This window comes from Pomacea canaliculata, linkage group LG3, assembly GCF_003073045.1.
Source record: "Pomacea canaliculata isolate SZHN2017 linkage group LG3, ASM307304v1, whole genome shotgun sequence".
NCBI classification, from domain to species: Eukaryota; Metazoa; Mollusca; class Gastropoda; order Architaenioglossa; family Ampullariidae; genus Pomacea; species Pomacea canaliculata.
This window is the reverse complement of record NC_037592.1, coordinates 41,135,352-41,160,110: the sequence shown is the minus strand read 5'-3', so window position 1 is coordinate 41,160,110 and position 24,759 is coordinate 41,135,352. Positions and strand designations below refer to the sequence as shown.

The following is a 24,759-nucleotide window of genomic DNA, read 5'->3' as shown; positions in this document are numbered from 1 at the left end:
CTATTTCTTTAAATTTTAGTTGTTTACCTCAGAACCCGGGTGAAAAGGTGGATTTGCAGTCACTGTGACCAGCGTATCTTGTTTCCTCTTAATCTTCGCTTCATTTCTCCTGAATGAAGTGCGAATGTCAAGAAAAATATATCAGCTCCGTGTTTCTCATAAACTGTCGACAGAATTATATGTTTATAGGTTGTTTTGCATCTCAAAATAACAAAAGGTCAAGGATATCTCTGGTAAAATTTTCAGAAATGTTTTTCCGTTAATGTGAGTAAAGACATGGAATAGAACAACAAGCTTACAAGAAGTAAGCAGCTTCCATCTTGGAATCGCCTGTCATCGAACAGTCTACATCTCTCTGTAAGATATTAACGACGTTGAGACTGTCAATAAAATCTGTTCAAAATGGTCAGTCTAAACATAGATGTCCATCAAGTGACTGAGAGCTAAGTTTTAGACGATCACCGAATATTTCTGTTCAATAACAAATTATTATTAATGCAAATAAATAAATACAATCCACCACAGCTGAACTCCGATAAACAGTATTCATGCGTGCTACGGTGGTCGAATTATCTAGAAATTATTATTATTATTATTATTATTATTATTATTATTATTATTATTATTATTATTATTATTATTATTATTATTCGCTTTTGTTCATAGGTATCACACGTGGTAGGCACCACAAACGGATAGTCTTCATAACTTTCAAAATATAGAAACATACCCACAGTAGAGAAGGTATTTACACAGGTTTAAAATGGAAGATGTTGCAATATAACTGCTTAGTCCTTCTGCTGAACTAGTAAAGTGCACAAAAAGCACACGGGATTAATGTACCCCATACTGAGCTAACCGCTTATTTTATTACTGAAATAACATAAATTTTAATTAGTATTTGCAACTTTTGAAGACTGGCAACGAAACTATATTTAAGATTTCAGATAATCTTGGTCCAGTGGGTCAAGTGAACATAATTACATAATGACCATAGCTCACGTCTCTTACATGCTCACACATACAATATTCAAATCACTTCAATATGTTTAAGATATCTCCATTTATTTTCCTTTAGATACAAATATTTCTTGAACAATGATATAATGTGTATACTTGTATATATTGATGACACAATGTTGTTTGTATTAATAATAGCATGTGCATGCTTGTATGTTTCAACGACACAATGTGTTTACTTGTCTATCTTGAAGAATGATCGGTATGTTGCCTTGTGTATGTATTTATTTTCGATGTGATACTGCTCACGATGAATATGCTTGTAAAACCAGTTTGGGGGTAAATGTCGAAAAGCACTCATATCATATCGAAGACCTATGTATGAATGTCAAAGGCCTTCATTCCTGTCTCCTCTACCCTCCTCACCCCATTCCACCTTCTCCACAAGTGAAGAACACGTAGGTCAAATAAGGTTCAAAGTTTCGTACTTGACAGGATGATAAAAAAAGTACACGAGACATGCTCAGGTAGGTTTCTATACAGTCAGACGACGCCCTTCATTATCTCGGGTCAGTTTACGGACCTCCAGTATGAGTGATTCGCATTCGGGTTTTCTTTGTTTGGCATGGTTGTCAATAGCAACTCCACGACGTCCACATTCTTCTAATACTCTGCCCAGCAGGTCCTTGGCGCTGCTGATGAGGGTCTGAACACTTCCCATGCTTTTCTTCAGCTCGTCACCTTCCGTGAAGACGATGATCACGTGACTGAGGAGATCCGGGCCCAGCATGGTCTTGAGCTCCCTGAAGGTCGTGAAGTCCTCCTCCGTGTAGCGGCCATACCTGACGACATACAGCACGGCGTCCGGCCTCATCTCGCGCACGTGACCCACGATGTCCTTGGCGACGTCTTCGTTTGACAGGTCACCGAACAGTCCCGGGGTGTCCATGACCTGAGGACACAAAATATTTTCTTCTTTCACATCTGTCTTCCTATCTGCCTATCCTACGTTTGCTTTTCTCTGTATTCTCATATTTTCGAAATTTGAAATCCATAGCTACATCACTAATTTGGTAATAACACAGAATTCTACATTTAATGTAAAATTACAGATCAAGGAATTTCCTTCTGGTGATATTTTGATAGAATGTGCAGTATACTGAAATTGCTACGAAATGGGTTAAGCAAGAACATTGTCAAAGCTTTGTAACCTAGCTCCTGTAGCTCTGTGACAGTTACCTCGATGGTCAACGATCTCTGTTTCACGGATTTAAACTCGCAGACTTTAGTGACACTTTTGACCCCATTTCCAACTTTGAACTTGTTGGTCCCCAGAATAGTGTTTCCTGTGGAACTTATCCCGCTTCCAGACTTGCCCACAAGCACCAGGCGAAGATTTTCTGACAAAAACATTACAAAGGGATATCGCAAAACTGAGGTGTGTATCTGTTGGGTAATCATGTGCTTCAAAAATGTGATGTTCTGAAATACATTCACGAACAGCCTGTTGCTTTAAAGTATATCATGACTGTTTTTTTTTTAAAAAACGTTTAATTTTTATGCTGATTATGGAAAGTATATTGGAGGTTACATTTTAATGCCATCACGATACCACATTAAAAACTGAAAGACTGTTAAACATAGTGACTTATTAACCGAGACGAGAGTTGAACTCCGGACAGCCAACCCTCGCTGTTTTGGTGACAAGCGATAACCCTCGCCCACCGGACCGCCCACATGACATAAGCGAATGCAATTTCTACCTGGAGAAAGTGAAACAGCACATACCTGTTCTGCCACTGAATAGTCTGCTCAGCATGCTTCCAGACCCACTCTCGTTTTTACCGTCATCAGAAGCTACCGACCCCCTGACTGTTTTTAACTGCCCTGTGTCAGAGGAGGGAACACTCGCTTGTCCCGACAACTTCGACACCTGCTGCTGATTTTTCTCTCCCGTTGTTACGGAGTTCGTTCCTTTTGTCCCTGTTTTATCTGCAGTTGTCTGTAAGTTCTCTCTCTTGGTCTCTTGGATCATCTTAGAACAAATCTGGCTGTTCTGAAGTACCTCAATGGCCCTCTTAAAAGCTAACAGCTCTATTCCGGACAAGACTCCAGTATTGAAGAATTCATTTACTTCTTCTGATTTGAGCAAAAGCAGTTTCTTTAGTGATGTCAGTCCCTTTCTTTCCAACACGGTGAGTGTCCAGTTGCTTATCCCCTCCTTGTTGGCCCAAGACTTGACCTGAGCATCCACATGGTCAGTGCTAGTCGGCAGAAGGGCAAGGGCTCTCTTGAGGACAAGACATTGCGCCAAGGACAACCTGCGGGGCACTTGAAAGGTTACTTCAATGTCATGGGCCGTGAGCATGCGCAGTAGGGACAATGAGGTGAAACCCTCGTCCTTGAGGATCTCAACAGTCCGAGGGTCAAGGCCTTCCTCTTGTGCCCACGCTTCAATTTGATCTGAAAGGCAAAATGACTGGAATCATTTGATTGACACACGTCCATAGGATTTATGTCTGTCTTTTTCGGATCATGTCATCAGCTTTAGGCTAGAGACAGACACGGAAGCAATAGAACAGTTTCAACAGTATACCACACCTTCAGGCCAGAGATATCTGAATTCACTGACGACCTCGGGAGGCAATTTACCTGTGGATTATAACTGCAGCAACTACTTCGCAACATAATCACTTCACCCACACACACACAAGCCTAGTTCCACAACCGTTTTGTACACAACACTAAACTGTCAGCTCATACAAAAATATAACAATCAGGAATATTTCTGGAACGTCTAAAAACTCGTAAAGCCATGTCTTAACAAAGACTGAGGTACACACCTACACTTACAACACACAACGCGTTAGGTTTGGTGGACACAGACATTTTCAGACTTAGGATTCCTCTATTATTATAATAATACCAGAAGACATACCTGGCCTGTGCGCCATGTCGTGTACAGAAAGACGTCAACAATCCGCCGTCTGCACCAACGAGTGTCGCGCTGTGGTGAGAGGACAATACGGCGCATGCGCAATGCACGAGTAACTAAAAATACAAGCAACTACGTCATGACAACCAGTGGCTCACCGGTCCATGCATACCTGTGTGGTCTTATCTACTCATGGAGAAAGCAGTTCCGACGCAGTTCCGGGTTACTTATAACACAACCACCCCCATGCTCAGGCAGCATACCCACCTTTTCACAGTACTGATAACACATTAATTAAATTTAATTAAAGTGACCACCGACATATTATCTGCCCTTGACCGTGGCGATGTTTCTGCCATGAGCATTATTAGTGATGTCGAAGATTGCTTGTTAGAAAACAAACTCAACGATGATAAACCGGAAGCCATCCTATACTTGAGAATCCACCAATCCGTCCACAAATCACATCACGGTGGGCGACATCAACATCACCTTTACATCTTCTATCAGGAATATGGGATTCATTGTCACTGCAGACATGTCCCTACATCAGGGGTGGGGAACCTTTTTTCCTCCAAGGGCTATTTTGATATTAATAACATAATCCAAAAATTATCAGCCTACAACAGCCTGCTCTGTTTAGTCAAGCTGTAGTTTGGCTACAGTGTGTTAACACTTCACAAAGTGTCAATTCCCAGCCTACCTGGCACTACTGTCCCCTGAGTCTCCACAATCAACCTTTTCGTAAATATTCTCTGCTCCTATAAAAAGCCTAGAGAAAAAGCTGTTTGAAGTCTGTAAAATGTATGCTTACAATTAAAAAGTTTCCGGAAAACCTTTTTTTTCTAATGCACAACTTTATGTTTGTAGTTGTGCAGTGAAAGTACGTTAATAACAATAATTACAATAAAATTATCATGACTATTTAATATACAAAACCTCCTCCTAGGAGTTCAAGCTAACAATGTCTCCGCACATGCTACACACCTAGACATCCTTGCACATGCACAAATAAACATAAGCTCAAACGAATTTGTACAAGCCAAAGCTTTTGCATTTGCTCATTCTTTGGAAATCCAGGGAAAGATAATGTCGGACACTTGTTGGCCTAAACTGTAGACTGGGGGAACCATCAATGTCAAGGATGATTGTTGTTGTTGTTGTTGTTGTTGTTGTTGTTGTTGTTGTATGGGTTAGCCATCCGTTCTCGCATCCAGTACAACCTGTCTGTGCCCAAGGAGCAATAAATTATGGTTTCCTAGTCCAGTCCACCTGATTGTTCTCATACAACTTCAATGGGGTCGCAAGCCCATCTACACACAGATATAAAAACTAGTTGTTTACATTTGCTAAAAGTTTTGTATTGTTGACATGTACCGTGTGTGGCAGTGAAAGGGAGATAATTGAACAGCCTAGAAAACCCCACGGTTAACACACAATAATACAATACAATGTAGTGCTGAGCGAATATATTACACTAGTAACTAGTTGCATCGATGCACATTGTCAAACAGACAGTAGACGAGATACTTCAACCAGAAGCAACAATTTTATTTGCAAGTGTAAATTGGACAAGAAACAAAGTGCATTATTAGCGTTTCTTTTTAAGAAAATATACAAAAATTGGGAATTGATTACGAAGTAGAGATTAAGGGATCCATAGATAGTTGTTAAGCATGGCTTGTTTTTTTCATCCTTTTAAACTTTATTCATTGAGTCAACTACACATTGGCTTCAGGCCTAATCTCTAACAAGTTTTGTATTCATTAAAGACTGAAACAGTCCCTCGAGCATCATGACACCATCAGTATAGCATGCATGTAGACATTTTTATGAATAATGCAGATATTGCATATATGCGCAAAAAACTGTTCAGTAAACAATAAAATGTGTCTCAACGACCACAATTTGTTTACAGTTTGGATGTGCTACAGAAGCAATTAAACAATTTCTAAATAAGCTACAAATTAAAATTCTTAAAGATAACAAACAAAAGGATAGCAAAGTATAGCCAAAGATTGCAAGGGATATAAATCTTTAACAAAGTTTTTTCTGCCTGCAGTGATTAAATAAAATGATAATTTTGAAAAGATACCTTGGAAACTTGTATTAAATAAATGACAGGACAACTAAAATCGTTCCAGTGATGAATAGTTTATAGCATTTTCCTTTTCATAAGAATGAGAAAGATTAACTTCTGTGTATCTTGTTGTGGAAGAGACAGTCAATCCTGTCTTATGGCAATGTCAGGGTCCTAGTGTATTCTGGCAAGAGCTACAGCCAGTCTTGACCACTAAATGCACATCCTTCAAAAGTTTCACTTTTCTAAAGAGCATATTTTATTTGAAGTACAAGAAGATATGTATGTATATATTAATATGTAGATATATGCAAACATTTTAGACATATTGCTAGTAAGACACCTATATAGATATACAAAGGTATAATAATAAAACCATCTCTGATGATTATTTGAAAATTGTAAAGAACAGAAAATTTTTTAAAGATATGGTGTAACAAAGCATAATGAGGATTTATGTACTTTAATATGGAAGTCATACATTGAACTGTTGGTATGAACACAAAGAGTAGAATCTGGTAAATACTCTTTTCTTCCCTTTAATTCTCTTTCTCATATTCCCTGATATTTTCTTTATCTTCTCATGTCTTTCTGTTCGTACTGAAAGAATGTGTCAGGAGGTAAAGATACTCTGAATGGTATATGTAGCAATGATAATTCTCATATACAAATATTGAATTGAGTGAATAAAATATGCTTAAAATACTTTTTTAAGTCACGTGACACATCTTTGAAACCTCGAACAAAGCTGTCGTCAATATTTTGACTTCCATAAGTACTACCACATCCATCTAGATGTACCTTGGCCTTCAACTTTCCCCATTATCAACTTTGATCTTTTTCCCTTCTTTTTTCACCTTACCCGCTCCCCTCTTCACAGCCTGTCTTACTGCCTTGTCGACCTCTTTCAGTAAGTCAGATTGAAACGGTTTCTCTTTGGTCTTTCCCATAGCATCTCTGATCTTATCCAAAAGTTCATCTGTTTGTTTTTTCTTTCTCTTTAGTATGGAAGTTTTATTGTCAAAAACAAGAAAGTTATCAGAGATCGCGGGGAAATTCTGACCCAGCAGTTTTTGCAGTTCCTCGCCGTAGTCCCTTTCCCTTAAGTAATCTCCCCCTGTAAATAAAAGGATGGTGTATGGGGATATTTCTGGCTCAAAGAGGTCCAGGAATCGCTTGTACATCTCAAAATCCTCTTTCTCGTAGCCGTTGAACTTCATGACGTAGACAAAGATGCAAAACTCAGGTCGGTAGGCCATCACAGACTTCACCACAGTTGTTTTCATTTCTTGGGTTGTTGCTTTGGTCCCTGAGAAACCTGGTGTGTCCGTTACCTAAACACAAATATTGCAAACAATAAAAGCAGGTTACATGAGTTGTCGAAGGTCTATGTATGTTGAGATGACATTAAACACGAGACATAGGACATTGTTTGTAAGTCTTGTCCTTCTTTCTAGTGTTTAGTTTCATTATTGTAGACTTCTGTGAAGCCAAGAGTTGGTTATGTTGACATTTTAATTTTCGTTTCGTTTCGTCGCTGGAAAAGGAGTTTTTTTCCGAGAAGTCGGGCAATACTGGGAAGATGAAAATGGAACCTGAGTATTTGCAGGAAGGGGACAGAGGCGGGGGGGGGGGGGGCAGGCAGGAAAAGAACCACTACAGATGACCCGCGATGTAAACAGGTACTTAGGCGAGATTGGAACCCACGACACCCGATCTTTTTTTCAATCGCAAGGTCTTTGCCGCTGTCTGTTGGTATCTCGTTGATGATTATTCACATAAACCGAAACAACGATTTCTAACTAAACTTATTTATTGCAAGAGCAACATTGACAGTGTTCGTAAAGTGTGTGTATGAATATATCTCTGTAGACACAAATACCTAAATATGTATGCGTACGTCTGGTGGCTTGACCTACATAAGTATATTTAAACGTGACATCATTTCAAATGCTTGCCAGAAAAAATTCCCTGCTGAGTGGCTGTCATATTTTACGAAAAATGGCAGCAGCCTAGAACACGAGTGACCTAGAACTACAGGCTGCACACGTGATCGTCTGTCAGTCGTGCAAAACGTCATCGCATTGGAAGCAAGATGGCGCGGGTAACACTTCTATACTCACAAAAGGCGGGCAATAGTGGTCTTGTAACGGGGTGCACAGGGAAAAATTCGGGCCTTTGATTGGTTCTTTTCTAACTGGGGCCTTTTATATGAAAAACAGCTCTCTTGGCATCCATTTGGTAGTGCCTGTGAGCTACTGATACTAACTGGGTGTTGAATCTTATACATAAAATACACACCTGGCTGTGTGCGTGTCCCCAACGAGATAGAGAGAGGGAAGGTAGGGGGAGAGGAGGACAAAAGATAAGAAGGGGAAGAAAAGTTGAAAGTAAACTGAAAGACAAGAAATCAACAATCCAACACACGAAACGAGGCTCAGCAGTTTACCTGTAATTTGTTTTACGATCACTGTCACGTGTTACCTCAATTATTAGTTTTTTTCCTTCTTTTCGTTCGTCGCGCACCACCACGGATCTCTTCAGCTCCTTTGTCCCATCTGAGTCTGTCTGGAATTTCTCTGCCGCGAGAAGAGTGTTACCTGTGGCGCTTTTTCCACTACCACGTTTTCCCAGAAGGATGATACGAAAATGTTCCTCTGTAAGTTTGAAATTACTGCATTTAACACTTGCTTTTTTATAGGTTATTTAAATTTTTGCAGAGTTAAGTTTCCCAAACGACACATTAAACCGTTCGAAAAATATTTGAAAATCGTGTAGACGATTTTGATTAGAGGCTAGAACTAAAATTTATATCCTCACACTTTTCTTCCTGTCTCGTCGTAGCAAATGGAATCTCCTCAATAGTTACAAGGTGTATCTATTAATAGACTGCCTTTGAATAAAATACTTTGCACTGTGCATTCGTCATAAATATTCTTCACTGTTATCACACCCATCGATGGTTTGGGAGAGTTTCATCCAATTTCCTCAGCAAGTCACCACTAAATCAAAGCACTAGAATTAATGGGAACCACCGATTTTTCCAGGAACAGGACCCGGTGCCGACTGGCGGGAAATGTCGAGAAGTATGGAGGTGCAGCACCCTGAACTCCAGCTCTACCTTGCTCATTCTAGACCGTCCTCCTCATACCCGAGATCATGTCCCATCATGTCTTCATCTCGGTCATATCGCGCGTACACACAACCAGTCAAATATAGATATACATCATCTGGCTGTATGGTTTGCGCCATGATGTACGAAATTAAAGTTTGAAAAAAAAAGACAAAGTTTTCTATGAAACCTAAGTGTTATAAGCTGCTAACAGCGAAACAAATTCGGAGACTGAAAATCTGTTTGAATGTAAAAACAAAATATTGTAAAAGACTTACCTGACGGTTTGCTCATGATTAGCTTTGAATACACGCAGAATAATATCAGTTGTACGATCGCAGGAGTGTTTACGTCTGGCGGCCGAGGATTCCAGGAATACGCGCATGCGCAAAGGAGGTAACCGTGGGCTGAACTTTCTTGTTGTGTCCTAGGCCACCGAGGCAAGACCGGTTAGACAGCTTTTTGAGAGCGATCGAGGTCAGATGTGGCGTAGAGTTCGCGACCACACATACAATCAAAATAGTATGTAGCAAGCTCCATCGACGTTCATGACAACTGCAAGAACTCTTCTTGGATCACTGGGACCTGGTATACAGATGCTACATATTATCTCCAACTTTCGTCGGTGGGAATTTTGCATGTGAATTTTTATACATCTTCGCACCTTGAACTTGCAAACTAACTTGAGCTGCTGACCTGCAAGTGAGTATTCCTCCGTACCCTTCGTCTGCTTCATTACTTAAATTGCATGGACATCTTTGCTGCAGGACCCACAAGAATGGGCTGAAGTACTTTTCCCATACACAGAATTCAACCTCTCAGCCACAGTGGGCAATGGCCGGTCAATGAGGGAGCTGACTAAACTTCGGGCATTGGTAATAACATACACACACACATACGGACATCTTAATGTGCAGTGTTATTACTGTTCTCGCGATTTGATTTTGTGATGTTCTGTCTGCAGATTGAAGATTGAAGGACAGAATGCTTGTGGCTTTAAGAGGAAAGAGCAATGAGAAAAATGATGACGGTAAAGATATCATATGCTATAGATAATTATGATATAATAAATTTTATAAGATATCGTAAAATATTTATTCTAAAATATTCCAGTTTTCAGTTTTTATTATATCGAAATTTACAGCAAGAATGTAATTACTTTTGCTTGAAAATAAGGATTGTCCTAATGTACAGTACGAGGCGGATGTGAATGTCTTTCAGAAAGTTTATTTTCTGGAATTCTGTTAGCCTGCACTTGGAGTCAGATTTAAGGAATGGAAAAGAAAAATGTTTTCTATGTTGATTGTGTATCAAATGTAGTAAATAAACCACACACGCAAGCAAACACACACACACACGCGCGCGCACATGCTAAAACTATTTTGAAGCTTTCGAAACATTTTTATCACTCTTCTAAACTAAACATTTTTAATGTTCTTGCTTATTGACTTTTTTAAAATCGACCAGCTTGATACACAACATACATGGGGAAGTGTACAAGAAGACTAATGTGAGCTGATCCACAGCTACAACAAAGGGGGAAGACAAAGGGGAGTGTAGGGAAGTAACAAACTGGGATGATATACATCAGAACAGGTAATCACATAACATTTCACATAACATGTCATGCAGTTCAGGTGAATGAAATACTGCGTTTGAACTTCTACTGACTGTTGTGTGTCAATAACCTTTGTTTGGCAGCCAGCTGGCACGGTTCGAACCCCGAGCCACCGTTATCAAGCGAGGGTAAGTAGTTGCCCTGGGGATATAGGGTAAGTGAAGGAAAATGGTCTCGTCTCCACGGTGTTCAGACCCCACAAGTTTTGTTTTACCCTTGAGTTGTAGTTATTAAGAGGTGGCAAAGATGCCCTGGGGTACAGAAACAGTAAGTGGTGTCCGTGGGGTCTGGGCATAGTAACGAAGAACTAGATGCTTTTCTTTGTTTCCGATTTTGCCCTGGGACACGAGGACTGAAGGCAGCCTGACACAAACTGTTAGTCTAATAATATTTTCTTGCTGACAATGGGTCTTATGTTTTAATGTTGGTTCTACCTTTTCTTTTTACATTTATCTTTTCGTGGCTCTTGCTGCTATTGTCACTAGTGGACTGTGTAATCCTTTGAAGTAAAATCGTCTAAGTACAGAAAATGTTTCAGTGATTGCAATAAGACATCACGATAGACAATGATAATTGTGATTACTTCACATAACAGAAATTTTAGTTAAAATTTTCTGACGACTACAATAATTGTACAGTAAGGAGGTGTTATGAAAACAATTAATCAATTTAAAAACAAACTACAAATTAAATTCCCCAAAAAGAAACATTAAAACAAATCTAAACATACGTCAGATAATGTGCAAGGTAAAGATGTTGTTATACATAATCATCTTGTTAGTAAAACATATAAATATATATGTCATGATTAAATGGAGGAATAACACCCTCTGATCTTTTTGAATCGTTAAAACAAATGCCATACAGAAAGTAGTAAGGTGTACAGAAAGTACAGTACAAAAGTAATAATGTGTAAACCATGCACTGAACTACTGTCATGAACACAATAAATAGAAGCTGAGAAACCTTATTTCTCCTGTCTCACTGCGAGCTTTTCTTCTTCTTGTCTTTTTGTGCATGCTGCAAGAGTGTGTCAAGAGTAAGAGAAGCTCTATATGATGTGTGAACTGTTTATTCCTAAATAACTTCAACTTTCACCGCTTTTCCGACATCGGTTTTCGCCTTCTTGGGTTTCTTTTCCTTCTCATCTTTGTCGACCTCAGATACTTTCCTCTTTATAGCCTTTCTTAAGTACTCATCGGTCCTCTCTAGGATGTCGAATGTAAATGGTTTCTTGCTATTCACCGCCTGGACATCTTTGATCTTATCCAGCAGGCGGTAGGTCTGGTTTTTCTTGTCTGTCGGAGAGGCTGTGTTGTCGAACACGATGTAGTTGCTGGACAGCTGAAAGAAATCTTGACCCATCAGCCTCTCCAGCTCGTCTCTGTGGTTCTTCCTCTTTAAGTAATCTCCTCCTGTAAACAGAGTGATGGTGTACCTAATCATGTCTGGCCCGAAGGTCTCCAGGAATCGCTTGTACATGAGAAAATCATGTCGGGTGTAGCCGTTAAACTTCATGACGTAGACAAAGGTGATAAACTCAGGTCGGTAGACGGTCGCAGACTTCACCACCGTTGTTACCATTTCTTGGGTTGTTGCTTTGGTCTCTGAGAAACCTGGCGTGTCCGTCACCTGCAAATAATGATATAGTTTCTGACTGGGGGTAAAACACTAATTTCTTTCTCCCGCATCCCTTTCAGACACTTGTTAAAAAGGTTGGTTATGTTCTCGTTAGGTTGTATTACTTTCCTGATAAAAGAGCTTACATTTTCATGATTTCGCATAATAGTGGAAACTGGGAATAGTGCAAAGGAACCTGAGTATCTTTGGAAACAAAAGCTACAGATGACCAACCCCCAAAATAATTTTAGGCGAGACTGGAACACACAATACCCAATCTTCTTTGACTGTCATTGCGCCAAGTGCTTTGCGCTGCTTGTACCTTTTTGATGCCATTTTGTTTCCATAGCAACATGATTGCTCGAATAATATAAGTAGGTCTATTCATAGCATGAGCAATACTGACATATTTTGAAAAGTTTATCAGGACACACACACACACACATATAATTATATGCATACACAAATATGCAGGGTTGTCCATGGGACATATTTTTCTATCCCGTCCCATCCCGTCCCATGGCAATTTATGCCTGTCCCATCCCGTCCATCCCACGGGATGTTTTCCCATGGATTACCATGGTATTAACAATCCTATGGACAACACTGAAAACCATTTTTCGGCTTTTGTTCTATAATTCCTGCTACTTCAACATACAATAGATGATTCAGAGGGAAAGATTTTTAAATCCTTGATGAATGAAAAAACAGCTAAATTTATTTTGCAATATCAAGTATCGACTACCATGGGAAATACAAATGTGTGCTGTCCCATCCCATCCCATCCCATGGGACGTTTCCCATGGGATTCCCATGGGATTCCCATTCCTATGGACAACACTGCAAATATGTGCGTGGGTAGCTGCTTGAGTGTAGTATGACGAAAGCTCACACGGAGTTTGTGATTTACGAGAAATCGGAGCATCCTAGAAAATATTAGTGACCATAAACCACCAGCTGCTCGCCACGCTGTCTATGCACTGGGAACCAGACTCCGCAGGTAACAAAGGTCATATGAGTGGGAGGGGCGCCGAGCGGTGCACTGTTTGACCGTAGCTTTTACTGTTAAAACGCATTTAACCTGTCTACGCATGATTTATTTATCATTAACATTTGTGGAATTTGATTGGCTCTTTTCCAACTGGTGTCCTATATGGGAGGAATAGCTCTCTCGACGCTGAATGAACCCTTGGTGGCGCTCTTGTGTAAAGTTTGAATCACAATAAGTACACACCCAGTGCGCGTACACCCGGTTCAAGAGACGGGTAGGTTATGAGACGAGGACACCGACTTGCAAGCTCTTTAGCGAACTTGAATGGGTGTACAGAGTTAACTGGTGTCAGAAAGTAAATAGAGACCCGTGAATATATGTTATAGTCAGTGTGTTACCTCAATTGTTCGTCTTTGTCCTTCCTTTCGTTCCTTTTGCACCGCCACGGATCGCTGCAGCTCCATCGTCACACCCCCCACACCTGATGCTGTCTGAAAGTTGTCTTCCCCGAGGAGGCTGTTACCCGTGGAGCTTTTTCCACTTCCACACTTTCCCAGGAGGATGATACGATAATGTTCATCTGCAAATAACACAAATCGCATTAACAAGATGATGAGTTTATTCGTTGAACTTTCTTTTTTGAAATTTAATGTCAAATTTAAATTCTGTGTTTGTTGCTATCATTTCATTAATTATAGTGACTTAAAACTAAGTAAAATTTAGATAAAAACACACAAGAAAACATTCAAGCAGCTCCTACATCACACATGTGTAGAAACTAGAACTAAGATGTCTCGCCCCAAGCTTTTCTTGCCTACAAGGTGAGTATAATATAATAGGATTGTGTCCCCTGGTGTCAACACCACACCTGGCGGTGTGAACTCGTTTCCTACTGAGTTTTCCCTCGCTGTTATCGAGCTTTTCAACGACAGTTTCATCCAGTTTCATCGGTAAGTCGCCACTAAATCAAAGTAATTCTACCAGAGGGCCACACATTTGTGGAGGACCAGAACCAGGGTTAGACGCGGAGAGGCGGACATTTGTACTTCACACCCTCGTATGAGTTCGATCCCCTTCATCATCAATACTGCCTCACTTCATCTGCACATACAGCCTCGTGCCCGATATCCTAGTCCATCGACTGTCTTTACCCTGATCATATCGCCTGAGTACACATGTAATCAAAGACAAATGCCGCTTCCTGATAAGGAGATAACAAGATGAAGATCAAGAAAGTTATCATGTAAGCAGCTTCGGAAACTGAAAATACATTTGAATGCACAAACAGAATATTGTAAAAGACTTACTTGACACGGCCATGATTTGTTGTGAATACACACAAAGTAACACTAGCGGTTGTATAATCACTACAACGGTTCCTGGTATTCACGCATGCGCAAAGGAGACAACCGCGAAACCGAAAGTAAGAATTGTTAACAACTCACCTGACTTGGAGGCTCACACCTGGATAGCGAGGCATTAACCGTCAGAAACTATCCTGACAGATAATTAATTTGTCCAAAACAATAGAAAAACAAGTTTTATTTTTGTTGAAACATTTAAAGAAAAACTTTCTTTTCACACTAAGAAAAAAGAAAACCAAGAAGTTATGGGTCCTCTACATAATTTAGTCGTTTTAATAAGAGAACGCCACGTCATCAAATGACATTATCGGGATTTTGATTTTGTTGTGCCATATATTCTGCTTGTATAATGCGCGTTTAAAAATACTGTGAAATATTAAATTATAAAAAGATCAGATATTTTTCTATTTTTCTTCGTAGACTTCACCTGATAAAACAGAAACGAAATAATGAAGTGTGGAGACCTACGAAGTCTGAATTCCCTCAAACATCACTCGCTAGATTCGTCTCAAAATATGGTGAGATAGAAAACAAACAATATAATAACGATCTCTCTTTATGTGGTATAGAAACAGCTGATACTGAGTTTGTTTATCTAGTGGATATATCTAGCGATTTTATCACAGATCCGCCGGACTAGACACACTTTACACAAAACATTGATATTGAGTGTGAAAGCTTCTGAGCTCAGGTTGTAGGGTTAGACTTGTAGGGTTAGAGGTCGTCCCTATAACTCATAAATATGTCGCCTGTATCTTTTGAAAGTGTCTGAGGTAGTGGTGTTCACATTCTGTGTTCTTGTTATGAGACGAGTTCAAAATAACAATATGATGATGTTAAAAAAGTGGCAATGTCCATGCTGTTAGAAACAGTTACAGACCTCGGAGATTCGATACCTAGAGGTTTCAGTCGTGTGTATTGTCCACAGTTGTGGCTACAGTGGGGTTGTTAGGATAGAAAGCTTGTAAGGGTTGTAGTCCAGGTACTGATGTGACTTTGCTTCATGGATAAGGCCCCATGTTTTATAAACCCCAAATAACAAGTTTACAAACACTCGGCCCGAATAAACAAGTTTACAAACACGTGACTAGACCAGTGATCGCGTGTACTGTGATGATAGCAAAGATCTTTAGCTCCACATGTACTTTAGTCATCGCCTGAAAACACTTGTTTACACACAAAAAGTAAAATACGAGGTGCAACATCTGTAATTGCCAAAATGTTGGTACTTGTTGATTCTGTGTCTTCCTTGCACTTAGTCCCCGTTACAAAAAATAATAACAACCGTACCGACATCGAGGTCTCAGAAACATGGGAAAGTAATTTTTTTTTTGAATGGTGCGAACGGGAATAATGGAATGGAGAGAGCGGTGCCAGTGGTGGCAGCAGCAGCAGCAGCCGCGTGTGGAGGATGCTGATCGATAGACGAGGGCCTCGCCGCTGACTTCATGGCGGGCGGTCTACACCACAGCCACTGACAACCACCCTCGTCGCCCAATTTCTTCTGCGGCATTGCCAGCTGGTAGGTCTCTCTTCCTTGTTTATTCCTCTTCTCTGATATTCTGTGAAGTGCTCTTCAGAGTTCAATACAGCTTGACAGTTTGTTGTTTAGAGTTATATTTAAACAAACATCGTATCCGGATTACCCCCTCTCCTAAAGCTTCCTACCCGTTGCCCCCTCCCTAACATCACTGTCGGACAAGCCAGAGGTCAGACGACTAGTTCCTGCGGGTGGTCTTCTCCTGGTGGTGATGTTTGATGACGTGTACACTGTACACTGGACACTGACCAGTGTCTGGGACCCTGGCATATACATGACCTGAAAATCACAACTGACTTTATCGTTTGCTCATATGATAATGCCACGACCGCTTGCCCGGATGTTTCCTCCCCTTATTTCGTGAATTGAACTAAAATAGCTTCAGCTCTGGTGTATACACATTTCCCCTCAAACTGATGCTGCCATCAAGATGAAGCTAGCAGTCAAAACCATTAACATCGATGAGGCTTCCATTCAGTCATTATTTTGTCTCGTGTTTACACTCATCTGTTTGCCGTAAACAGTGTGGCCATTGCGTTTACTTATTATTCTTTGATTTTAATCGACAGCATCAGCTCACCTGAGCATCAGAGGGATGTTCAAGAGCAACCTGTTGTTGTTTTTGTATAAAAATTCTGAGCTCTTAGCGAGTTTCGCTCGTTTCATCCACCTCTGACTTTTGTACCCGTGTATCACAGGGTGGAGTGCCTCGTTGTTAAGTCCTGGTGGTACACAAAAGCTTTCCCTGGAGAGATTTCAGCTGATCACTTTCTTGATGATGACATTAAATACATGATAAATAGAGATGTAAATAGGCGACAGGTAAGAACTTCAGGAGTTAATTAACAAACAGCTGTTAATAGCAGTTATACATATGATGATAGTCAACACAGCGGAAAATGTTGACAAATAACAGATCACCTGATAAATAAGCAGCTAATTGCTCCCCAAGGAATGACACCATTGTCCGGCTTACAACATGTACAAGGAGAAGGAAATGAACTGTCGATCTGATTGTTTAAACAATATCACTGTACACTAGAACTTTGTTTATTTGTTTTCTTTCTCATTGTGCATCTTGTTGATGACCTGTTAGTGTACACAAGGAATACTTGTGGTGCGATTGCAATTGTTAAACATCGGGTATTAGAGGAAGTCCTATGCAATGTGACTTACTAATAATTTAATTATTAACTATCAGATATTAGGGGCCAAACAAATTATCTTTTGATCACAGAAAGCTGCTCACTTCATATCAAAGAGTTAAGGCGCATACAAAGACCACGTGATGACCAAAACGCCCCACACCCTGTAAAAAAGAAAATCATGACCTGGACAAGAATAAGATATTTCTTTCGGCAGAAAAATTTCCCAGAAATATATTTCTTTTCTTTACTGTAAACATGTGAAGTGTACAAACTTTGTGACTAGACTGTTAGACAAACCATTTATTTCTTCGGCATCATCGCAGACGAATTTTCCTTCTTAAAATGTCAGCGCTGTCTTTTCAAGAGACAGTCGTACAAGCTCGAGAAAGGATTCTAGCATAAAAAAAAAATAAAAAAAAAAAAATGAAAGGACAAAAAAAGTATAAATGTAAGAGGCCCGCATGTAGTCCTACTAGAGCATTGCCTGGTCCATTGCAAGACTGGGTGAGTTTACAGCACCACTTTGGCATCTTGGACTTTGCTGTACATTTTCTGCACAGGATTCAGGATTCAAAAGGAGACCTTTCTCCCTCACGACGACTTCCTTTTGACACGCGCTGCCGACCAGATGACCAGTCATTGGATGACGAACGTTCTTTTAGGCCTGTCCTTGCTCAGGTAAAACTTTGGTTTACTTGTTCATCTCTACTCTCTCTCATTCTAGCTTTCTTTATCTAGAAGAAGAAGAAGAAGAAGCTGATGATGATGATGATGATGATGATGATGATGATGATGATGATGATGATGATGATGATGATGATGTCACCTCTCGTTCACTCTCGAACACTCATTCACACCTTTTATTATTTCTTCTCTTTTTTCCTTGGTGTATTTGAATTTGAAGAGTTGCAGAGATAGAAAGAAGAGGAGTAATTGACTGCTAACCGTTGATTTCTGACAGCTAGTCTCTTATCGAACTCTGCGAATGAACCCTACCCTCCCCCCCCCAAAAAAAAAAAAAAAACAAAAAAAAACAACAGCAGGATCTGACGCAGCTTCCGGTCCTGGACCACTTCCGCTGCCCACAGCAGTTCGTCAGACACCGACACCCTCGCCCACACGCGCACTAGTGCGCAATAATCTTCTGCATTTCTTGCTACACCACCCTCTCCTACCCTCCCCTCCTCCTCCCCTCCCCTCTCCTCCTCTCCTGCCATCCACACTTCACTGTGCGTGTCCGTTGTAGGCGGGAATGAGTTCTCTTATTGACTGAGAGCTTGTATCCAGCGGCTGCTGTCGTGCCTATTGACCGAGGCCGTTTGGGGAGTGGTCCATTCGGTCAAGTCAATGTCGCCTCTTACCCGTCAGACAATTTTCACTTCTGCTCTCTTGGTAACAAGTGGCTGAAAACTGCAGTCAGCACTGTTACACTGTAGAACACAGTCTACGGCATACTATTTCACCCATCCCCTAGTATCCACCCCGACCCCCTATGTTGAGCACAAAACCCTCTCACAACAAGCTCATTAACTGACTTAATTAGTCTGACGCATGCGCAACTGATGTAAAAGATGAAGACGTAGTCTTGGCGCCATTTGATTTTATAGAACAGACAGTTGCCTACTTCGGATGAATTCTTGATTTTACGTGTTGGACAAAAGTCGAGAAAAGCAGTCAAACAGTTAACTGGAATGTTCTTGGTCTTCACTGGGACCTGCTGAAGCTGTTGGTGGGTGGGGCAGACTCGGTAGCAGCAAGTCAGTCGTAGCCTGATTCTCTTCTCCTGAATCTGAAATCCCCAAACCATTGGTTTCCTGCCATCTTTACACACAACTTCTCAAACCTGATTTGTCGAGGTTCGACATTTGTTCTGGTAAGAAGGGTCTTAAAGAAAAAAAATCTGCTAATTTTTAAGTTTTTGCTTTCAAAAAATAGTGGCGTCTGCATGCTTTTATATTTTCTTTTTCTTTCTTGCTTTCATTTTGTTTGTTCTTCGGGTTGATTCGCAGAATCCTATGTATTTCCTTTTCATACCTAAAAGTGTGCTTATAAGCTCAATTGAGCCTCAGAAGACATCCAAACGCATGTTCAGTCTCGCTGCTCGGTGCTAATGTGGTGTACAGGACATTGGAGCCTGCTGGCAAGACAAATCTGTCTGCAGACATTTCGATTGTTTGTGTCAGCCCCGATCTTCTGACCCCAGCCAGTGCTTGTGACTGTGGCCGATGTCGCCACGTGAAACCGAGTGTCTGGCAGCAAGTGTAATCCACGTCTGCATCTTGTTGCAGCTGGCGGGTGGGCACAGTGCACCCTGCTAACCTCACCTCCCTCCTCAACGGCCTGATGTGGGGCTACGACCGACGCCTTCGCCCAGGCTTCGGTGGTGAGTGAGTGAGAGTGAACGAGTGCGTGAGTGAATGAGTGAACGAGTGCGTGAGTGCATGAGTAAGTGAGTGCGTGAGTGAATGAGTGAGTGAGTTCAGAAATGTTGGGAAGTATGAATGTTTAATACAGGCGTCTTCACTACAAATTCATATATTTTTTCCGGGTTTGTGTCTTAAAGTGTTTGTGTTTGTGTTTGTGTGTGTGTGCGCACCCCTATTGCGATAATATTTTGTAACTTGTTACTTGTTTGTACACACATTTACTGTATCTCTAGACTGCAAGAACTAAACTTTTAACCAAGAATTATATTAACTTTTTTAATTCTGCATTTTGTCTTGTGGCAGGTCCACCCTTAGTGGTAAAAGCTGACATCGAAATACGCTCCATGGGGCCGATATCCGAAAGGGACATGGTTAATACAATTCTGTTTCTCCACCTGTCTCTTCCACCTGTCTACGCCTCTCTACCTATCTACTCGTCTTTATGGCTGTATTCCTTGAGCAACCTGTACCTTCCTATTTCTCCACATGTTTGTACTTGTCTCTGTACTTGACTTCCTGTGTCTCTACTCATTTGTTTCTTCCTCTCTCTCTCTGACTTCGAACCTATGTGTATATTTGTTTTATCTTTTTGCCAGTTTAGTATAACTACACCAGTGATATCTTTATTCTCACAAATGGAAAAGGTCAGGGGTCAGCTTTGGTCTGTTCTGATAACACTCCAACAAGGAGTAGCATCCAGTACCCAGCACTTCCCCTGTTTGTCCTACTCCCATCCTGCAGATCTACTCCATGGACTGCTACTTCCGGCAAGTGTGGCAGGACGTGCGTCTGTCCTTCAACAAGACCGTGGAGCAGGTGTCCAACGTCTCCCTCAACGTCAAGATGCTGGAGCGCATCTGGCATCCGGACACCATCTTCATCAACGGCGGCCACTCCTATGTACACACCATCACCTCCCCTAACAAGTTCTTTCGCCTGAGCTACGACGGCAGCATTCTCTACTCACAGAGGTGACAGCTTGCGTGTCTGTGTCACAAGTGTCATGTCAAGTGTGTTTACAGTGACACATCAACTTCATTAATATTTGGGTTATGTTTGTTCAAGATGTCGGCGTGTTGTGTCCGTGTTAACAGTGATATTATTTGCACTCAATGTTGATGATCAGTTGTTGCCTTAATGTGATTGCTCATAATTGTGCTAATTAGAAGTTGTATTCGAATATTCTGTTTGAACAGATTAACAATAAAGGCCAGCTGCCCGATGCACTTAGAGAAATTTCCAATGGACACACAGAAGTGTCCTCTCTACATTGCAAGCTGTAAGTTTTTGCATGTGCAAGTCTGACGATGTTGATGTTCTGTGATGTGTCGGTAAACATGAATGAACAGTTACAGTCCGTATGGAGATCTCTCCAGGTTTGCCCAAAGTGTATTTTTTTTTTTTTACTGTTTTGAGGTGCTGATGGGAATACACTTGCCCAGGGTTAGTGGGTAGGAGTTTGAGACGCCATGTCCAATCACCATGAACACGTTTTGAGCTGTCAAGCCTTATATCCAGGTGGACATGTTTCGACCTATAAAACCTTGTTTCTAGGCGAAGAACTAAATATCTATACACGCGGTCACCTCACTTGCTTGAGGATGCATGTACTAGTCATAATAATTTCTGTTCACGTAGCCTTTGTGTATATGCGCGCGCGTGTGTGTGTTTGTGTGTGCGTGCGTGCGAACGTTTGTGTTGCAGTCGGCTACAATAACAATGACGTCATCTATGAATGGCGGTTCGGCAACCGCAAGGCTGTGGTGGCGTCACGTGACATGACCCTGTCCCAGTTTGACCTCACGGGTACACCGGCTGCCAACGCTACCGCTGTCTTCAAAGGAAGTAAGTACCCTCCTCGGGTGCTGTGGTCCTCTTACATGCAGACTAAGTGCAGCTAAGTTCGGGTAGGATACGAGGGAAGGTCCAAGCATTCGCAGTTTTGTCTTCACACTCAGTGTATGTTCTTGTGATTGTTTGCGATGTTCCTTAACGGGAGGAAGAAGATGGAGATATCAAAGACCCCCAGTAACCTGACCCCCATATTCCTCAAGTGAATGAAACCAAATTATGTGATCTCTAAAGTTCGCCTCCCTTCGCTCTTTTATTTCTACTCTTTATTTCTTTTCTGGTGAAATTAAATTCAGCAAATTTCTTAGTAGTCACAGTTCAACATACCAGAGACATTAATCTACACACAGAAATTAATCTACCCGCAGATTAGTCCGCACACATACTTGTCTAAAATCAATTATTTACAAAGAAATTCATGCGAACTGCTGGATGACCTACTGCCCACCCCTTTGTGGGTGTCCTGGTGGCGCTACGGTTAGCGTCTGTCACCAATACAGTGAGGACTGGCTATCCTGGGTTCAGATCTCGTCTCGGACAAGTTGTTTCTGCATGTAGCATTTATTTTCAGAGCTGGCGACTTTGTTCCTTAGTTGCTGCTTTTCTTGTTCTTCTCTTCTGTGCTTATTGTGACAGTGTACTCCGCTCACTCCGTCAGTAACAAACCATAACTTGAATCAGTTAATACAAATTTACCAAATTAATTAAATAAATAAAATGATAAATGATACGTGATTATAACTAAAATACTTATGAGAGGAATGAATTGCTATAGAAGGCGACGTGTGAATCTTGATTGACGGTTTGCTAAAACTCGATAATGTCAAAGTGTTCTTCACCTCTGCGTACTCATGAGCAGCCTGCCACTCGGTGCTGACCGTCTTCTTCGACTTCCGGCGCCACACGGGGTACTTCCTCATCCAGATGTACGTGCCGTGCTGCCTGCTGGTCGTGCTGTCCTGGGTGTCCTTCTGGATCAACCGCGAGGCCACGTCAGATCGCATCGCCCTCGGTCTGTTGTCCGTCACTGCCATTCCTGCTCTGTCACTAGACTGTGACCTTTGACATTTCCATCCTTTCGTCATGACGTCACAATAACACTTTCTCTCTCATCAGAATTAACGACTTCGACAAAATGTCATTGGAAAATAGTCAGTCAAAGACAGTCAAAGAACTCCCTTAAATCGTCCAAAATACTTTCTGATATTTAGGAAAAGAATTAGTGTTTCGTGTTTATAAAAATAAACTTCAAGCATGCACAATAAATAGCGAAGAAGTATAATTAAAAATGCGCGTGAGCACAAATGTTTTTGTCAGAAATTATCCCCTCAAACTAATATTTCGACAACTACCACGGATACATTTTCTATCTGCTGGTAATTTTTATGCATTTTTATTGACCTTCTGACAAACATTTTTGATGCATGCATGGACATAGTAATCCTGATATACTTGAGTACATCTTGTAAACATCGGTCAGACAGACGAATGTTACAGTCATCGTCTGATGACAGGGTCGATGACGATGCTGACGATGACGTACTTGGCGCTGGACAGCCGTGACGACCTGCCGCGCGTGACGTACTCCACGGCGCTGGACATCTACGTCCTCATGTGCTTCTTCTTCGTCTTCGCCACCATCGTGCAGTTCGCCGCCGTCCACCACTACACCAAGTACGGCACCGCCGAACCCGCGGAGCAGCCGTTCGGCATGGATGACGACTGACGAGGACGAGAAGATGACCCGTCATCACCTCTGACGATCAGTTTTTTTTTTCTGAAAACATAGAGAATAACTCAGTTCGAGTAATTTTTGCCTTTAATATTTTCTTTCTTTCGTCTTATTCTCTTCGTATTTCTGATTATATCTGTTTCTTGCTTTCTGAACGAAAGAGAGATCAAATTACAATAATTTTTATGTACGAAAGTTGGTGTGATAAGCAAAATATCTTTCCTTTTCATATCAAGTGAAAAAGGAGAAAAGTTGTACTAACTACAAGACGGCTACACTGTTAATGACTTACAGTGAAATAAAAACGAACCCCCCAAAAATAAAACAAAATGGTAAAAAAATAATGTCTGCATAATTGATGTTTATGTACAATGTCTGGTCCCCCACAAATCTAAGAATATCCTGTGTGCCCCAGTTGGCCTCGGAGGACCTGGAGCAGCTGGAGATCAGTCAGGATCGCCTGGAGTCGAAGCCCTGCCCCTACACGTGCGTGTCCACCCTGGGGGCAGCACTGTCCTGTCTGCTCACCACGCGCCGTGCACGCTTCAGTAAGCACGTGCGCAACGCCCTGGGGCTGAACAGCGTCAGCAAGATTGACAGACTCTCACGCTTCCTGTTTCCAGTCTCCTTCCTCGCCCTCAACATCTTGTACTGGGTGGCTTACCTTGACCTCGGCCGCCACGCTTCCTGAGGTGCAGACCCTTCAACTGAAGCTCAGCAACCACGTAAATCCTGGGCCGACAGTGGCTTTTTCTTGGCTACAAGACTGGGTATTCGCTGGCATCTACTATTGCCCAGTGTCGCGTGTTTGCTAAGAGATGGCAACCTGAGCCAGGGCCTCAACACAAGCCCTTATGCTACACTGGTTGATCCGGCTGATCTACCTAACCCTGTGCCCCCAAACCACCTTTAGCGAGGCCCCTCAGCCACTTCACGCGCGTTATTATACTCCCATGGCGAGGAGGCCCATCAGGGGCTAATGAACTCACCATCAGCCTCCATATTTGTTTTCTTTGCTGTTGTGTTTACAGGGGATGGCGCTTGGAAGATCTGGTCTGTAGATGTTAATTCACTATTTAACTCTTATATGACATGTAGACAAGAGACGTGTGTAAAATTCCTTAGAAAGATCATGTGATATATGTCTTGGATGAAAGCATAGAAACCCAGCCAATGAACACTGTCTGCCCCGAGACCGTAGTTTTAACCCTTTTACCTTCATATCCCACTACCTTGTGCAACCTCTCACATCCCTTCAAGTATCTTTTAATGTTTCATCAGCCTCTCCCTAGCAAATAATGTTAACCATTCAAGGTGCTGGAACACTGACAAGCATCAAATGTTCTTCTCCGATGAAATCATAACCATGGTTAGTTAAAGCA

The 24,759-nt window shown here is 41.4% G+C and overlaps 4 protein-coding genes across 6 annotated transcripts; 1 reads left to right on the top strand and 3 right to left on the bottom strand.

Annotated features, from left to right (window-relative positions):
* Window positions 1–1,044: 1,044 nt before the first annotated feature.
* LOC112560052 lies at window positions 1,045–4,034 on the bottom strand. The gene is made up of 4 exons (XM_025231620.1): window positions 3,899–4,034; window positions 2,749–3,423; window positions 2,200–2,360; window positions 1,045–1,912 (listed from the first exon to the last, which is right to left on the bottom strand). Exons 1-4 carry the CDS (start codon window positions 3,912–3,914, stop codon window positions 1,496–1,498), a joined length of 1,269 nt encoding a protein of 422 aa, XP_025087405.1. The 5' UTR covers window positions 3,915–4,034; the 3' UTR covers window positions 1,045–1,495.
* A 1,391-nt stretch (window positions 4,035–5,425) lies between these two features.
* Window positions 5,426–14,854, bottom strand: LOC112560057 (GTPase IMAP family member 4-like). The gene is made up of 5 exons (XM_025231628.1): window positions 14,624–14,854; window positions 13,715–13,896; window positions 9,366–12,337; window positions 8,460–8,632; window positions 5,426–7,309 (listed from the first exon to the last, which is right to left on the bottom strand). The coding sequence occupies exons 1-3, from the start codon at window positions 14,634–14,636 to the stop codon at window positions 11,783–11,785; spliced, it is 750 nt and encodes a 249-aa protein (XP_025087413.1). The 5' UTR covers window positions 14,637–14,854; the 3' UTR covers window positions 5,426–7,309; window positions 8,460–8,632; window positions 9,366–11,782.
* LOC112559688 (immune-associated nucleotide-binding protein 9-like) lies at window positions 6,785–9,381 on the bottom strand. The gene is made up of 3 exons (XM_025231022.1): window positions 9,366–9,381; window positions 8,460–8,632; window positions 6,785–7,309 (listed from the first exon to the last, which is right to left on the bottom strand). Exons 1-3 carry the CDS (start codon window positions 9,379–9,381, stop codon window positions 6,785–6,787), a joined length of 714 nt encoding a protein of 237 aa, XP_025086807.1.
* Window positions 14,855–15,660: 806 nt separating the features above from the next.
* Window positions 15,661–23,389, top strand: LOC112560055 (gamma-aminobutyric acid receptor alpha-like). 3 transcript variants are annotated; one of them, XM_025231624.1, is made up of 10 exons: window positions 15,662–16,202; window positions 17,758–17,761; window positions 17,926–18,046; window positions 19,657–19,751; window positions 20,098–20,165; window positions 20,536–20,765; window positions 20,991–21,073; window positions 21,499–21,639; window positions 22,505–22,657; window positions 23,160–23,389. In XM_025231624.1, exons 3-10 carry the CDS (start codon window positions 17,997–17,999, stop codon window positions 23,369–23,371), a joined length of 1,032 nt encoding a protein of 343 aa, XP_025087409.1. In that variant the 5' UTR covers window positions 15,662–16,202; window positions 17,758–17,761; window positions 17,926–17,996; the 3' UTR covers window positions 23,372–23,389. The 3 variants fall into 3 exon arrangements, with proteins under 3 accessions (XP_025087410.1, XP_025087411.1, XP_025087409.1); XM_025231625.1 differs by lacking the exon at window positions 17,758–17,761 and having other exon boundaries at window positions 15,661–16,202; window positions 17,929–18,046; XM_025231626.1 differs by lacking the exon at window positions 17,758–17,761 and having other exon boundaries at window positions 15,661–16,204; window positions 17,925–18,046.
* Window positions 23,390–24,759: the final 1,370 nt, after the last annotated feature.

Coding starts and splice junctions, on each gene's coding strand:
- LOC112559688 (XM_025231022.1), bottom strand. Junction 7,310..8,459: donor GAAAAAAACTAATAATTGAG/GTAACACGTGAC, acceptor ATTTGTGTTTAG/GTAACGGACACACCAGGTTT.
- LOC112560055 (XM_025231625.1), top strand. CDS start 17,997: ATGACCAGTCATTGGATGACGAACGTTCTTTTAGGCCTGTCCTTGCTC. Junction 21,074..21,498: donor TCCTCTCTACATTGCAAGCT/GTAAGTTTTTGC, acceptor TTTGTGTTGCAG/TCGGCTACAATAACAATGAC. Junction 21,640..22,504: donor TACCGCTGTCTTCAAAGGAA/GTAAGTACCCTC, acceptor ACTCATGAGCAG/CCTGCCACTCGGTGCTGACC.
- LOC112560052 (XM_025231620.1), bottom strand. Junction 2,361..2,748: donor ACTATTCAGTGGCAGAACAG/GTATGTGCTGTT, acceptor TGTTTTTGTCAG/AAAATCTTCGCCTGGTGCTT. Junction 1,913..2,199: donor AGAGATCGTTGACCATCGAG/GTAACTGTCACA, acceptor TTGTGTCCTCAG/GTCATGGACACCCCGGGACT.
- LOC112560057 (XM_025231628.1), bottom strand. Junction 12,338..13,714: donor GACAAAGACGAACAATTGAG/GTAACACACTGA, acceptor CATTATTTGCAG/GTGACGGACACGCCAGGTTT.